The 15,356-nt window shown below is 39.4% G+C and overlaps 1 protein-coding gene across 4 annotated transcripts in view; it reads right to left on the reverse strand.

The window, feature by feature from the left end:
• The window catches only part of Ipo8 (importin 8), a 96,902-nt gene extending 81,805 nt beyond the window's left edge, over positions 1-15,097 (reverse strand). Inside the window, exons 1-2 of one of the 4 annotated variants that reach the window (XM_087200019.1) lie at positions 14,647-15,097; positions 9,152-9,233 (exon numbers count right to left, since the gene is read on the reverse strand). In XM_087200019.1, the coding sequence (XP_087056145.1) occupies positions 9,152-9,233; positions 14,647-14,730 (166 nt within the window). In that variant the 5' untranslated portion in view covers positions 14,731-15,097. Of the gene's footprint in view, positions 1-9,151; positions 9,234-14,280; positions 14,607-14,646 lie in introns of those variants that run through there. The other 3 variants (XM_004855062.4, XM_021236571.2, XM_021236572.2) reach the window with 3 other exon arrangements.
• Between the last annotated feature and the right edge of the window lie 259 nt (positions 15,098-15,356).

The raw sequence follows: 15,356 nt of genomic DNA on the forward strand, positions 1-15,356 counted from the left end.
TAGCCCACAGGACATGTCTAAGTCAATGTAAAAGAATTGAAATTACCCCCTGTATATTATCAGACCATAGTGCAATAAAATTGGAGATCACTAACATGAGAAACTGCAAAACTCCCACAAACACCTGGAAATTGAAAACACTCTCCTGAACAACCAATGAGTCACAGAGGAAATTAAAGAAATTAGTTTCTACAAGTAAATGATAATGCCAGTACAAAATACAGGAATCTATGGGACACAATGAAAGCAGTTCTACATGAAAATTCATAGCAGTGAATGCCCATATTATGAAAACAGAGAGAGCTCAAATAAACAACCTAATGCAGAACCTCAAACTCCTAGAAAAAGAAGAGAATAACAAACCTGAAGCTCACACAAGAGAGGAAATTATAAAGATCAGAGCAGAAATCAATGCAATGGAAACTAAGAGAACGATACAAAAAAATTAATGAATCAAAGAGTTGATTTTTTGAAAGAATAAATAAAATCGATAAACTTTTAGCCAACCTTATCAAAAAAAGGAAAGAAAAGGCTCAAATCCATGCAATTAAGAATGAAAAAGGGGAAGTCACAACAGGCCCAGCAGAAATCCAGAGGATCATCAATACCTACTTCGAGAACCTGTACTCTAATAAAATGGAAAACACAGAAGAAATGGACAGATTCCTAGATACATATGAATTGCCAAAGTTAAATGAAGAAGATATAGAAATTCTTAACACCCCAATTACAATCACTGAAAATGAAAATATAATAAAATATTTACCAACAAAGAAAAGCCCAGGTCCTAATGGCTTCACTGCTGAATTCTACAAGACATTTAAAGAAGAACTATCACCATTACTCTTTAAACTCATCAAGGAAATTGAAAGGGAAGCAATACTTCCAAATTCATTCCTGGAAGCAAGTGTGACTTTGATTCCAAACCCAGGGAAAGACCCAACCCACAAAGAGAACTACAGGCCAATCTCCCTAATGAACATAGATGCAAAAATCCTCAACAAGATACTGGCAAACAGAATACAGAGGGTCATCAAGAAGATCATTCACCATGACCAAGTCGGATTTATCCCAGGGATGCAAGGATGGTTCAACATTCGTAAATCAAAAAATGTAATACACTATATTAACAGAGTCAAGGACAAAAACCATATGATCATCTCAACAGATGCAGAAAAAGCATTCGACAAAATCCAACACCCATTCATGATTAAAAACTCTACAGAAAATTGGAATAAAAAGTCTTTATCTCTACCTGATTAAGGCTGTCTATGAAAAACCAACAGCCAACATCATACTAAATGGTCAAAAACTGAAAACTTTCACACTAAAATCAGGAACAAGACAAGGATGCCCACTATCACCACTCCTGTTCAATATAGTTCTGGAAACATTAGCCACAGAAATTAGAAAAGAGAAAGAAATAAAAGGAATAAAGTTAGGGAAGGAAGAAGTTAAACTGTCATTATCTGCTGATGATATGATACTTTACACAGAAGACCCAAAAAACTCTACCAAAAGACTTCTAGACTTAATTGACAGATTCAAGAGAGTAGCTGGATACAAGGTCAACACTCAAAAACCAATAGCCTTCTTATACAAAAATAGTAGAATCGCTGAGAGAGAAATTAGGGAAACAATTCCTTTTACAATAGCATCCAAAAAAACAAAATATCTAGGAATCAATCTAACAAAGGAAGCAAAAGACCTCTACACTGAAAATTACAGCACCCTGAAAAAGGAGATTGAGGAGGATATAAGAAAATGTAAAGACATCCCTTGTTCCTGGGTAGGAAGAACCAATATAGTGAAAATGGCCATACTTCCAAAACTACTATATAGATTTAATACAATGCCGATTGAAATTCCAACAATATACTTCACAGAACTAGAGAAAACAATTCAAAACTTCATTTGGAACCAGAAGAGACCTAGAATAGCAAAAGCAATTCTGGGCAACAGAGACATAGCTAGGGGTATCACATTACCAAACTTGAAGCTATACTACAAAGCTATTGTGATAAAAACAGCATGGTACTGGCAAAGAAACAGACCCAAGAATCAGTGGAATAGTTTAGAAGACACAGAAACAACTTCAGACATACTCAGCCACCTCATCTTTGACAAAGGAGTAAACCACCCTCATTGGAGGAAAGATAGCCTATTTAATAAATGGTGTTGGAAAAACTGGATTTCAACCTGCCAAAGATTAAAACTAGACCCATACCTATCACTATCACCATGTACTTAAGTAAGATCGAAGTGGATTAAAGATCTAAATATTAAGACAGAAACACTAAACTTGCTGGAAGATAAGTTAGGTAGAACTCTTGAAGACATTGGCATAGGAAAAGACTTTATGAACAAAACCTCAACAACATGGGAACTAGCAGAAAGAATCAACAACTGGGATTTCATCTTATTAAAAAGCTTCTGCACTGCAAGAGAAACCACCAACAGAGCTAAGAGACAACCTACAATGTGGGAAAAAAATTTTAGCAGCTATAACTCAGACAAAGGGCTACTATCTAGAATATATGAAGAACTGAAAAAAATCAGCCCCCCCAAATTCAAAGACCCAGTTCAAAAATGGGCATCTGAAATGAACAGACATTTCTCAGACAAAGAAGGAAAAACAGCAAATAAACATATGAAAAAATGTTCAACATCACTGGTCATTCGAGAGATGCCGATGAAAACAACACTGAGGTTTCACCTCACCCCAGAAAGAGTGGCTGCTATCAAGAAATTAACAAATAACAAATGCTGGTGGGGGGTGAAAGAAAGGAACCCTTCTCCATTGCTGGTGGGATTGCAGACTGGTGCGACCACTATGGAAATCAGTATGGAGATACCTCAAAGAACTAGGGCTGGAGGTCCCATTTGACCCAGCTACTCCCCTGCTGGGTATCTTCCCCAAAGAAGTAAAAGAATCATACCACAGTGATATATGTGCACCCATGTTTACAGCGGCACAGTTTGTAACAGCTAAAGCTTGGAAATAGCCCAAGTGTCCATCAACTTGAAACTGGATAAAGAAGGTGTGGGTTTTTTATAAAATGGAGTACTACTCAGCCATAAAGAACAAGAAACTAGTCATTGATAGCTAAATGGATGCATACTGAGGCCATACTCTTCAGTGAAATAAATAGGACACACATGTGTAAATACCAAATAGTTTCTCTAGTGTGAGAAACTGAGAGTGTAAATAAGGATTAAAAGGATTAATAACTAATAATTGATACTTTGAAATAGGAAAAGGTCCAAAGGGATAGGGGTGGTGGGTGGAGATGGGGAAAGGAAAGAATGGAAAGGAAAAATTATGAGAAAAGAAAAAAAAATGGAAACGAAGTCTATGTAAACAGGGAAGGGTGGAGGGGTGAAGGGCGCACAGGTAATGGGGAAAAAATAAGAACCAAGATACATCATGTACAGGTACAAGCACCCAATGATAAATGTAAACATATTGTATACCTAAAATATACCAATAAAAGAATTTAAGCAAAAACAAACAAATTCACAGACTGAAAGTCAAGGTATGGAAAACAGTATTTCGTGTGACAGGAACCCAGAAAAAAGCAGGGGTAGCTATTATATTCAAAGACAAAGTAGATTTCAAGCCAACATTGATTAAGAGAGACAAAGAAGGTCACTACATCCTTGTAAAGGAAACAATCCAAGAGGAAGAGACAACAATCATAAATATATATGCACCAAATAGCAGTGCACCCAACTATATAAAACAATTATTAATGGACATGAAAAATCATATAAGCACTAATACCATTGCAATGGGAGACCTCAATACCCCACTGTCACAAATAGAAAGATCAACTAGACAAAAAAATCAACAATGAAATATTAGAACTGAACCAAACTTTTGAAAAAATGGACTTAGTAGATGTCTACAGTGTTCCACCCCACAACATCAGAATACAAATTCTTTTCAGCTGCACAAGGGACATTCTCCAAAACAAACCATTTACTAGCACATAGAACATGCTTAAGTAAATGCAAAGGAACTGAAATTATCCCATGCGTATTATCAGACCATAGTGCAAAGAAATTGGAAATCAATGGCAAAAGGAACCACAAGAATTTCATAAACATATAGAAATTATATAACACCCTCCTGAACAACCAATGGGCCACAGATGAAATTAAAGAAGAAATCAGACAGTTTCTACAATTAAACAATAATGACAATATAACATACCAGAACTTTTGGGAATTAATAGAAAAATCTCCTATGAGGGAAATTTATAGCAGTGAATTCCCATATCAGGAAAACAGAGCAGGCTCAAAAAAACGACCTAATGTTGGGGCCGGGGATTTAGCTCAGTGGTTCCAGCCCCTGCCTCACAAGCGCAAGGTCCCAAGTTTGATCACCGGTAACAAAAAACAAAAACAAAAAGAAAGATAACTTCTTTAATAAATGGTGCTAGAAAAACTGGCTTTCCACATGTTGTAGATCGAACCTAGAGCCACATCTTTCAACACACACTAACCTAAAATCAAAATGGATCAAAGATCAAAATATTAAAACAAAAACATTAAATCTGCTTCAAGAGAGAATAGATAGAATGCCTTGAGGACATAGGAGCAGTCAAAGACTTCATGAACAAATCCCAGACCACACAGAAAATACTACAAAGAATCAACAACTGGGACCTCATCTCATTAAAAAGCTTTTGCACAGCAAGAGAAACCATCAACAGAGTGAAGAGACAACCCACAGCATGTGAAAAATTTTTTACCAGCTATTCATCAAATAGAGTACTATTACCTAGTTTTTTTGAGTATTTTCCCCCCAATCCCAGGGATTAAACTCAAGACCTTGCACTTGCCAGGCAGGTGCAGCACCACTGAGCTATATCCCACCCTTTCTTTTTTCCCCCGGTACTGGGAATCAAACTTGGGACCTTGTGCTTGCCAGGCAAGCATGGCACCACTGAGCTAAATCCCCAACTATTATCTAGAATATATAAAGAACTCAAAAAAATTAGACACCCCAAATTTAAAGATCAGGGCCAGGGATTTAGCTCAGTGGTTCTGCTGCCTGCATTGCAAGCACAAGGTCCCGAGTTCAATCCCCAGTACCAAAAAAAGAAAACTACAAACCAAATTTAAAGACCCAATCCAAAAACAGGCATCTGAAATGAAAAGACACTTCCCAGATGAAGAAGTACAAATGGCAAATAAATATATGAAAAAATGTTCACCATCCAACTGGTGATTCGTGAAATGCAAATTAAAACAACACTGAGATTCCATCTCACTCTAGAAAGAATGGTTGTTAAAAAGAAATCAATAACAAATGCTGGCGGGGCTGTGAGGAAAAAGGAACCCTTCTCCACTGTTGGTGGGAGTGTAGACTGGTACAACCACTGTGAAAATCAATGTGGAGATTTCTCAAAAAACTAAAACTAGAGGTCCATTTGACCCAGCTATTCCTCTCCTTGGTATCATCCCAAAAGAATTAAAAGCATCATACCACAGTGATATATTCACACCCATGTTTAGAGCAGCACAGTTTGTAATAGCTAAATCTTGGAAACAGCCAAATGCCCATCAACTGATGAATGGATAAAGAAGATGTGGGGTTTTTTTTATACAATGGAGTATTACTCTGCCATAAAAAAGGTTGAGCTTCAGACATTTCTAGCTAAATGGATGGACCTTGATACCATACTCCTAAGTGAGAGAAATCGAACACACATGTTTAAATACCACATTGTTTCTCTGGTGTGAGAAACCAAAAGTGGAAATAAGGACTAAAATGTATAATAGATACTGGAAAAAGGGGAATGTGAAGAAAATATTCAAATGGGAAGGGGAACAAAGGAGGAGAGAGGGAGAAAGGAAGGAAGAGACAAGAAAAAAAAGTGAAAATAGAAGGAAAAATGGAAACAAAGCTTTTGTACATAGGGAGGGACGGGGGTGTAAGAGGGGATGGGATAAAATAAAATTTATTAAAATAAAGAATAAAATAATTTTTTTAAAAAATCAATAACAAATGCTGGAGAGGCTGCAAGGACAAAGGAATTCTTCTGCATTGTTGGTGGGAGTGTAAACTAATACAACTACTATGGAAATCAGTATGGAGATTCCTCAAAAAACTAAAAATAGAAATTCCATTCTATTCACGTATTTCTCTTTAGATATTTTCCCAAAAGACTTAAAAACATCATATTAATGTAATACACATATACCCATATTTATAACAGCATGATTTATTACAGCTAAATCTTGGAAGCAGCCTATACGTCCATCAATAGATGAATGGATAAAGAAAATGTGCCATTTACAAACATTGGAGTACTAGTCTGCCATAAAGAAAGATAACTTCGAGTCGTTTGTAGGAAAATGGATGCACCTTGAGACCATAACGTTAAGTAAATCAGACACTCCAGCTTATATATTGTATAGTTTCTGTTATATGAGAAACCCAGCACTTAACTAAATTAAAGAGCAAGATAAAAGATAAATAATACAAAATAGGGAGACAGATCTTTTGCAAATGGGAAGGGGACCAAGAGATGGCAGGAGGAGAGCGTGAGGGGAAGAGGATGTAAAAATAATCAATATGTGTCATGTACATCTATGAGCTCCCCAAGATGAATGCAATCATTATGTACTGAAAATATGTACTAGTAAAACTTAAAAAGGAAATGATACAGTGTCCATAAATATTCTATACATTAAGGAAAGTATGGTAGAGTACAGGAAACCTTTCTTGTAGAAAAGTCCACCAAGAAGGGGCATGACAGAGCAGGTAAGAATCAAACTCAAAATTTACTAATAAAAGTTTTTTAAATAAATAAACAAGCCATGGTAGCTCCATACAACAAATACTGAGTGGCTATTATAAAGTATACAAAATGTGATTGAAAAATATGATGAATGCATGACATTTTAAAACATATTACAGTAAAAGACACATCGCCAATCATTTCCCTCAAAATACCTCCCCTCTTTGCTCCAAACAGATCATTCCATCACTTTGTTTTGTTTTGCCTAATTTCATTTCTAGAAGCAGTTGTGGAAGTCCCCTTTCATCAATGTTTTTAGTCACACTGTTATGACTGCCTCAATGTCATAAATCAATTCAAAACCTTTACATTTCATTATCATTTGACCTTGAGGAAGAGCTAGATCTGGTGACTAAGGTGGATGAGGACATTCTAATGTTTTTATGACCCTGTATTTCTGTTGGACAGCACAAATATTTTTGATCACAGCTCATACAGACACTCATGAAAGATGACTTCCAGAACTATTTCAGGAAGTGGCAAGAAAGATGAAATAAGTGTGTCTGAAGGGAGGGAGTCTATTTTGAGGGAGATTAGTGGTGATATATCTTTTGTTGTAATACATTTTAATTTAACATTCAACATATATTTTTATTGCACCTCATATGTATATGCAGTAATATGGAATAATCCCCAAGGAATTATATTTATGTATAATATAAACAGAAAACAGTTAACTACGCACCAAATTTGACAGCAGCTATCTTAGAGAATATTAAGAGCAACCTAATATATAAATTGTGTTTCTATAATGTTTATATGTCATGTAAACAAAACATTAATAAATTAAGATCTTTTAAAATGTTACTTCTAAAAAGTTTCATAGGAAGTTCACAATGGCACTATAAATTCTTAGATTATTAAAACAGTTCCATTTAGCAAAATGTAATTTCAGAACTGCCCTACTTTATAACAAAGATTAAACAACCGACAGCTGCAAAAAATTTACATAGAAGCCTTATATACCTTATTCAAGTAAATAACAATTACAGCATGAATTTTTTCCCATCATTTTTCTTTTTTTTTTTTTTTTTTTGGTACCGGGGATCGAACTCAGGACCTTGCGTTTGTGAAGCAGGCATGGGTGCCACTGAGCCAAATCCCTGGCTCTTTTTTTTTTTTTTGGTTTTTCTTTTTTTTTAACCTTAATCACAAAGGAATCTTTTAGGAAATCATATACAGTGATGGGCCACATAATGACATTTTCATAAACCGCAGGTTGCACAACCAAAGTCTACACTGCATAGCCTAGATGTGTGGTAGGCCTTAACATATTATGTATGTGGGTTTCTGTACCAACACTCTGATGTTTACACAATCACAAACTGCCTATCAACATCCTTCTCAGGATGTGTCCCTGTCAAGTGACACTGTATATTTTTACAAACATTTTCCCAAAGCTTAGTAATTCTTTTCTTCATTTCTATGTTCAAGTGGCTGGGCATGGCAGCATACACTTGTAATCCCAGCACTCGGGAGGCTGAGGCAGGGGGATTGCCAGGAGTTCAAGGCCAGCCTGGGCTACATAGTTTAAGTCCAGCCTGAACTACATAGTGAGACCCTGTCTCAAAAAAAAAAAAAAAGAGCATGTCTATGTTCAAGTGAAATTAAATGCTTTTATCAGCAGGTAGATTACGATCTTATTTCTATAAAACTGCCTTCTACCCAAATACAGCAAAACTAATGTTCACCTAATGTCAATGACGGTCACTTCTGAGTGACACTTTCTTCTCTGTATTTTATATTGCTCTATATTCTTCAGCTAATGAATACTGTGGCTTACCATGGTTTAACTTATATTTTTACTATACAACCATGCAAAAGCAATATGCATTCAGTAGAAACCACACTTGAAATTTTGAATTTTGCTCTTTTCTGGGACTTAACGATGTGTGGTAAAATACTCCACACCATGATGTGAGGCAGTGGCTGTATGCTGCAGGTCCTGGTCAGCCATGAGACCACGCAGAAAAACAACTGACATTCTACACATACATAAATCCAGTCTTAATCTGAGGCCAAAAGTAAGGCTATGGGGAAATCATAAGACACTAGGGAGATAAGCTATTAAATTGGGAATGCTAAATGAGAGAAGGAAAATGTTACAAATGGAAGGAACTGGTGGGTGGAAGCAGGCCAGGGGTTGGCCAGGGAAGATCTGAGCGCTCAGGATTGACCTCTCAAATTTCCATGGTAAAAGCAAGTGAGTTTTTATGCCTTAGAAATACTTAAGGGGTGCTTAATTTTTCAAAAAATTACAGATATTTAGAATTAAAACTCTCATTCTACTTTCATCTATAAATAAACTATTTATAACGGATTAAAAAAAATCAACTCACCTGCCTGGCGAACTGGGAATTCCACATGGTCAGAGACTATAATCCGAAGTAAACTGGGGGCAAAATTGATAATCTTGTAGGACTGAAATTACAAACAAATGTTTTTATAAAATAAGGCAATATAAATGAATAGCTACTAGCACCTACTACTGAATACATCACTAGTCAAAGAGAAACTTTTAATGTGAGAGAACTTCTCCAAGGATAAATGAAGATTACTAAAATACTTTAAGTCAAAATAATTCCCTTTCATACTCAAGTTTGCCAAAATGCTCTCCAGAAAGAGTGTACCAATTTACACTCCCAACAGTAGAATGTGAGTGTCCATCTATCTAACATAGGTACAGTAGTAGCATTCCTTTGAAACTTTAGAACCTTTTAAATTACATTTCCTCTGCTACTAAGGAGGCTGCTGGGTTTCTTTGTTGGGGGAAGCATTTTGTTGCGTTTTTCTAAGTTTGTTGTTTCCTTTTTGTGGGCTGTTTCTCCTACAAATTCCTTGTTCCCTTTATCACTTTGTAAATGGGATATTTGGTTTTTTCTTAATTCAAAAAGCTATTTATGAATTTTAAATCTCAGCCTTTTATTTGACCTATTCATCACAAGTGTTTCTTCCCAGATTATTTGTGCTTCAAATCTGTTCATGGCACTAAAACAAAAAACAGAAGACGTCATCTACAGAACACAGGTGCTCCAACACAGCGAAACAGACGTGATAAGTTAAACAGTGTGCACAAAACAAGGAGGAGCCCGTCCAGACTGGAGCACTGTGACTCACAAGACAGGGCCAAAAGCCATGTGCACAGCTGCCCTCTGCTACTTCAGCGTCTTTCAAACTCAACACTGTGTAGGGAGACAGTGCTGAGGGAGCTCCACCTCCACCCTGCTGCCTGTCATTTCACCACACAGGCAGGTTCCACTTCGATCTGCTCCTCCGTTTGGCCATCATGACCTCAGAAGCAAAAAAACGAAGAACAAAAACAGAGCAGCCTTTTCCTTCTGACCATGCACCGTACAGAGGTCTAGTGCCTGGGCTACTCAGCAGCCCTGCCACACTCCCAGAGCCCACACGTGGCCTTGCCCAGGACACTACTAAAACATACTCAGGAACTCTGAGAACAGATCAGGCCGTGCTCCAGAGGGGTCTGGTCAGCTTTCTCCTAGACAGAGCCTGGATCTATGGTACCAACCCCTTCAACACACAGCTAGGCTTGTGCACACTACTCATACTTTTACTTAATCACTTCTTATTAATTTACTTCTAGTAGCACTTAAGGTAAATGCTTGTGTAAACATTAAACACTAAAAAATTAATTTGGAGAAAAGTGACATCTTCAAAGTATTGATCCTTTCCACCTAGGAACACTACTTTTCAAGTCTTTCCATATCCTTCAGTAAAATTTTCAATTACCTGGTAATTATTCTTCCTTTCAGCCACAATCTTCAGAATCTCAAATCTGTTATACTCAAGGTAAATTCTTTTTTATCCCTAATCGAAACCACCAGAACTTAAAAATAGATATTTTAAAAAACAGATTTGTGGGCAGGGGATTTAGCTCAGTGGTGCTGCTGCCTGCCTTGCAAGCCCAAGGTCCTAAGTTCAACACCCGGTACCCAAAAAAAAAAAAAAAAGATTTGTTTTAACAGCAGTTTACATGAGAAAAATTAATATACATTCAGCCAAGTTTTCTACAAATTCCACATATATATCATAAAACAACTCAAGTTTATAACTTTTTACTGAAAGATCTTTCAGTAAATCAAAATAAAACAAATATAGTTCATTCCAATCATAAAAACTGTTTTTTAAAATCTTACGATATATAAATACAAAAAAAAGTTTTACATTAAAATTAAGCTACTTAAAGTAGTTATTTAATTTCACATTGTTGGCATTATACACATTTTGTTTGCCATTTTCAAAACTTCGAAGACTGTCCTCTTCCAACTTCGATTCAATCTATGTTAATTTGGCAGCTAGAGTATTCAAGGGTAAATTTAAGTATACTCTCATACAACTTTCCTCACAAATATCACCCAGTGGCTTTGTCCCTCTTTGGGCTCCAAATTTCTAACAAAATAAGACGACTCATTTCTCAATGATTTCTTGAGGATATTTACTTTGTGTCTGTGATGTTTTCTGAAAATAAAGTTGTCTTGCTTAGCTAAGTTCTGCATTTTATGAGCCCTCAAATAGAGTGAAGTCCTGCTGTTTTTCCATTTTCTGACTCACTGCTCCAACCACAATAACCTTCCTAGTTTCCCAACATGCCAGGATGAGGTTTTTTCCTGAGCTTACTCTTCCCTCTACTCTGTTACAGTTCTCCCCCCAGCTTGGGGGGTCTCAGCCAAGGGATCACAGTGACTCCACTACTTACAGGTCCCCACACCGATGACCTCAAAGATATCACTCACCTCTCTGCAGCCCACTCCACTAGCATGTGACCTTGCCTGTACTATGTAACTCAATAAATATATGATTCATATAGAAATGCTCTTAAAGGACAATAAGCAAGATGGGCTGGAGGAGGCACAGCTCAGTGGGATAGCACTTGCTGAGCATGTGGTGAACCCTGGGCTCAGCATGCAGGACAGGCAGAAGCAAAAAAGATACACAGCTACATGGAAAGAAAGATACACACAGCTACATGGAAAGAAAAAGATACACACAGCTACATGGAAAGCGGGTTTCCAAACTTGGCAGTGAGAATATCTCTATTTCCCTGATGAGAACAAGTGGAGGATGATTTAAAGGATGTGTTACTAATCCTACTCCCCTATGCTGAAGCTAAGGGGACTTGTGGTAGAGAAAAAATGAGGAAGGCATGCAAGATTCACTCTTAGCATCCTGAGAAAAACTGAAAATCCATTTCCCATAGAAACAATGTCACAAATGGCAGGCAGCAAACCAGTTTCTGGTAAGAGAAAAATGTGTGCCTGAGAAAACAGACCTTCTAGTAGGAATTTATCCCTGGGAACGCAGGCTGTTAGGATGAGCTGCCTCCTCTTTTAACAAGCAACTGATCGATTGATGAGCTGCACTGCAGGAGCTGCCCCGCCTCCTTCATAGAGTGTGTCTGCTGAGGGAGACCAGAACCAAAGTACAGCAAATAAGCTGGGGGCCAGGGACAGAGGTCGGTAGGAGAGCACTTGACTAGCATGTGCAGTGCCTTGGGTTCCACTCCCAACATTACAAAAATAAGCACATTAAAAAATAAAAAAATAAAATTTTAAAAATAAAATAAAATGTTTATATGAGCTGGACTACAATCACTTAGGGTAGGTTACCCACTCATTTATTTGACAAAGTAGGATATTACAGTGTGGTAAAGGACAATATACAGCCAAGCTTGGTGGCACATGCCTATAATCCCAGCATTCTGGGAGGCTGAGGCAGGAGGATCTTGAATTCCAGCCCAGCCTGGACAACACAGTAACTTAATAAGACCCTGTCTCAAAAAATAAATAAATAAATCTGGAGATGTAGCTCAGTGTGAAGGGCCTGGGTGCAATCCCCAGTGCTATTAAAAAAGAAAAACAAAAAGGACAAGCATATAAAACCCAACAATATAACCATGTTTTACAATAAGGGTAAATGATATTTTACTTTGGTAGTCTTCGTACAGACAATTCCAAAAAGCTTAGAGCATGTTAGAATCCAAAACATATAAAATATAAATGATAAATAAACGGCATAACAATCTTTTTATTTTTTTAGCAGTCCTATAGGTGAACCCTGGGCCTTGTGCATGAATAAGCGACTTTAAGAAGTTTCAGGGAAATGGTCTTTGATAAGTTGTGTAGATGTAGGGCAGGGCAGGGTGAAGATGAAATCGACTGGGGTTGAAATACTATGCACAAAAAAATAGAATTGAGCCTTAAATGCCTCCTAGTTCTGCAAATCTTCCTACTACCTATCCTGTCCACTCCTGCAGCATTAACTGCACTTATATACCGATGAATCAGAAACAAAGCAAGGTTAGGCTAACAAGGGCAGGAAAGTGTAATGTAAACTCCAAAATACGTTGCTTACTGACACTATCAAAGTAACCTCTGGCCTCCTCTTCTGTTCACACTAGTAGATTTCAAGCTCAGCCCTTGTTTTGTTCTTCCTAACTAACCCAGGAATTGCTATTCTTCCAGCCAATCAACCTGCATGCAGCACTTGTACTCTGCAAAGCGTGAGACAGGTACCGACTTTAACTTTCCCTACTCTGGGTGGCAGTCCTTTCCTTTTGAGGTATTTTGGGCTTCAGTTCAACACAACGTCTGTTCCACAGTGTTTCGCTGACCTCTTATCTCTTGGGAATCCTGATTCTCATCTACTCCAAACTCCACACAGATTTCCAATTTAAATAATCTCTTTCAAAGATTCGCAACAGTATCTGTTCTTGAAAAATCAACTCCAACAGAAACATTTACTCAAGACAGCTGTTATCACACTGTAGAAGCCACAGAGAGAGCTAGTTAAAACACAACTGGTTTCCACCCACAGAGATTCTGATTCTTTAAAGTCTGGGTTGAAGCCCCATAATTTGCATTTCCAACAAGTTCCCAGGTGACGCTAATGCATCTGGCCCTGGGCAACATTTGAGAACCCCCAATTTAGAATATTCCTTCATGTTTTAAGGGTTATCACAACCTCAAACCGCCTTCGCCCCTTCCTAGGGGTACACCTTAATTTGAACCTTTTCGTAAGAGGTCCATGGTTCACTCGTACATGTATGAAAAGGGGGGAAACAACTAGTGTTTGGGATCATTCAACAGGGATGACGCTGGATCAAGGTCAAGGCCGGTTAGGAAGAACAGTGAATGGAGAGCAAAAGAAAGTCTTAACACATTTTAGCTTTTAAAAGAGCATCCCGGCCTGTTTGGGACGTCTGTAATCCCAGCTATTCATGAGGATGAAGCAGGAGGATCACAAGTTCCACGACGCCTGCCTGGGCAGCTCATTGGACCCTGTCTCAAAAAAATAAATACAACAGGCTGGGGATGTAGCACGAGAGGGCCTGGCTCAAGCCCCAGTTCCATAAAATAAAAGGCTAGGAGTGCAGCTTAGTAGTGGAGTGCTTGCCTAGCAAGAGTAAGGCCCTTGGTTCAGTATCAGTAGGGCAAAAAGAAAGAAATACCTCCAAACACTTGATGTGTCTTTGGTACAACACAAAACCGCTTGCTCTCCCCCAACCTGTCCCCGACAGCACTGCCCTGAGTGCCAACAGAACTCTGCCACTCTGTCACAGCAGTCCTGCCAGGCGGGCGAAGCGAGGGCTGGGTTTCCCACAGCTGCACCTGAAGAGGGCTGGGTGTGGAGCAGTGTGCACCCGGGTCTGACGAGGCGGCGAGTTCCCATCGGCGCCCCCGTGTCCTCGCACTCAGAGAAGCAACCGCTCCCAAGAACCGCTAAGGCTGAGCACGCCGCCGGGCAGGCGGGCGGGCCGGGAGGAGGCGAAGGCGCCACAGGTGCAGGTGGAGGCCCGGCGCGGCCCGCTCCTCACCTGGTTGAGCTCGCTTTCCGCGGCGACGCGCAGCTTCGGGTCGATGGTGCCCTTCAGCGCCTGGATGATCCGGTTGAGGTCCATCTTCCCGGCTGGGGGCTCCGCGGCCCCCGGGCAAGTAGGCCAGACTGCAGCTTCAGCTTTCCTGGGACCCGCTGGGCCTCCTCCTCCTCGACCCCTACCCTACCTCACTCCCTACCCGCCGCCACCGTCACCACCTGCAGCCACTTGCTGCGCCACTCCGACTCCGCGCCCCCTATTTTCCCCCTTTCCCCCCCCACAATTCGCTCTCCATTCACCCTTTTACGACAGCCGGTGGGAGGCGGGAGAAGAGGAGGAAGCGGTGCCTCCTTTACGACAGCCCCTTTCGTAAGGCCCTGACCCGCTCCTGTAGGCGGCCGCCATGACTCTGTACGGAGAGTGTCTCGGCTTCTTCCCTCGAGGGGGAACACCGCGGCCGAGCGCCACCACCCAGGCGCCATGTTGTTGTACGGGAAACAATCTCCTGCCTCTTCCCTAGTGGGAGAAACTTGAGCCGGCCGCCTGTTTCCTGACAGCTGCTTGCAAATTAAGCATAGCTAGATGGAGCGACACTTTTTGTTAGCCCGAGAACTGTTTGGGCATCACAGCTGAGCCTGTTCCAGGAGAGATTAGGAACCTTGAGACCATGCATTCTACAGAAGAATACATACAGTTCCCTCCTATGTGAA

This window comes from Heterocephalus glaber, unplaced genomic scaffold, assembly GCF_053883595.1.
Source record: "Heterocephalus glaber isolate CG9 unplaced genomic scaffold, H.glaber_assembly_v1.0 deba00001733, whole genome shotgun sequence".
NCBI lineage: Eukaryota > Metazoa > Chordata > Mammalia > Rodentia > Bathyergidae > Heterocephalus > Heterocephalus glaber.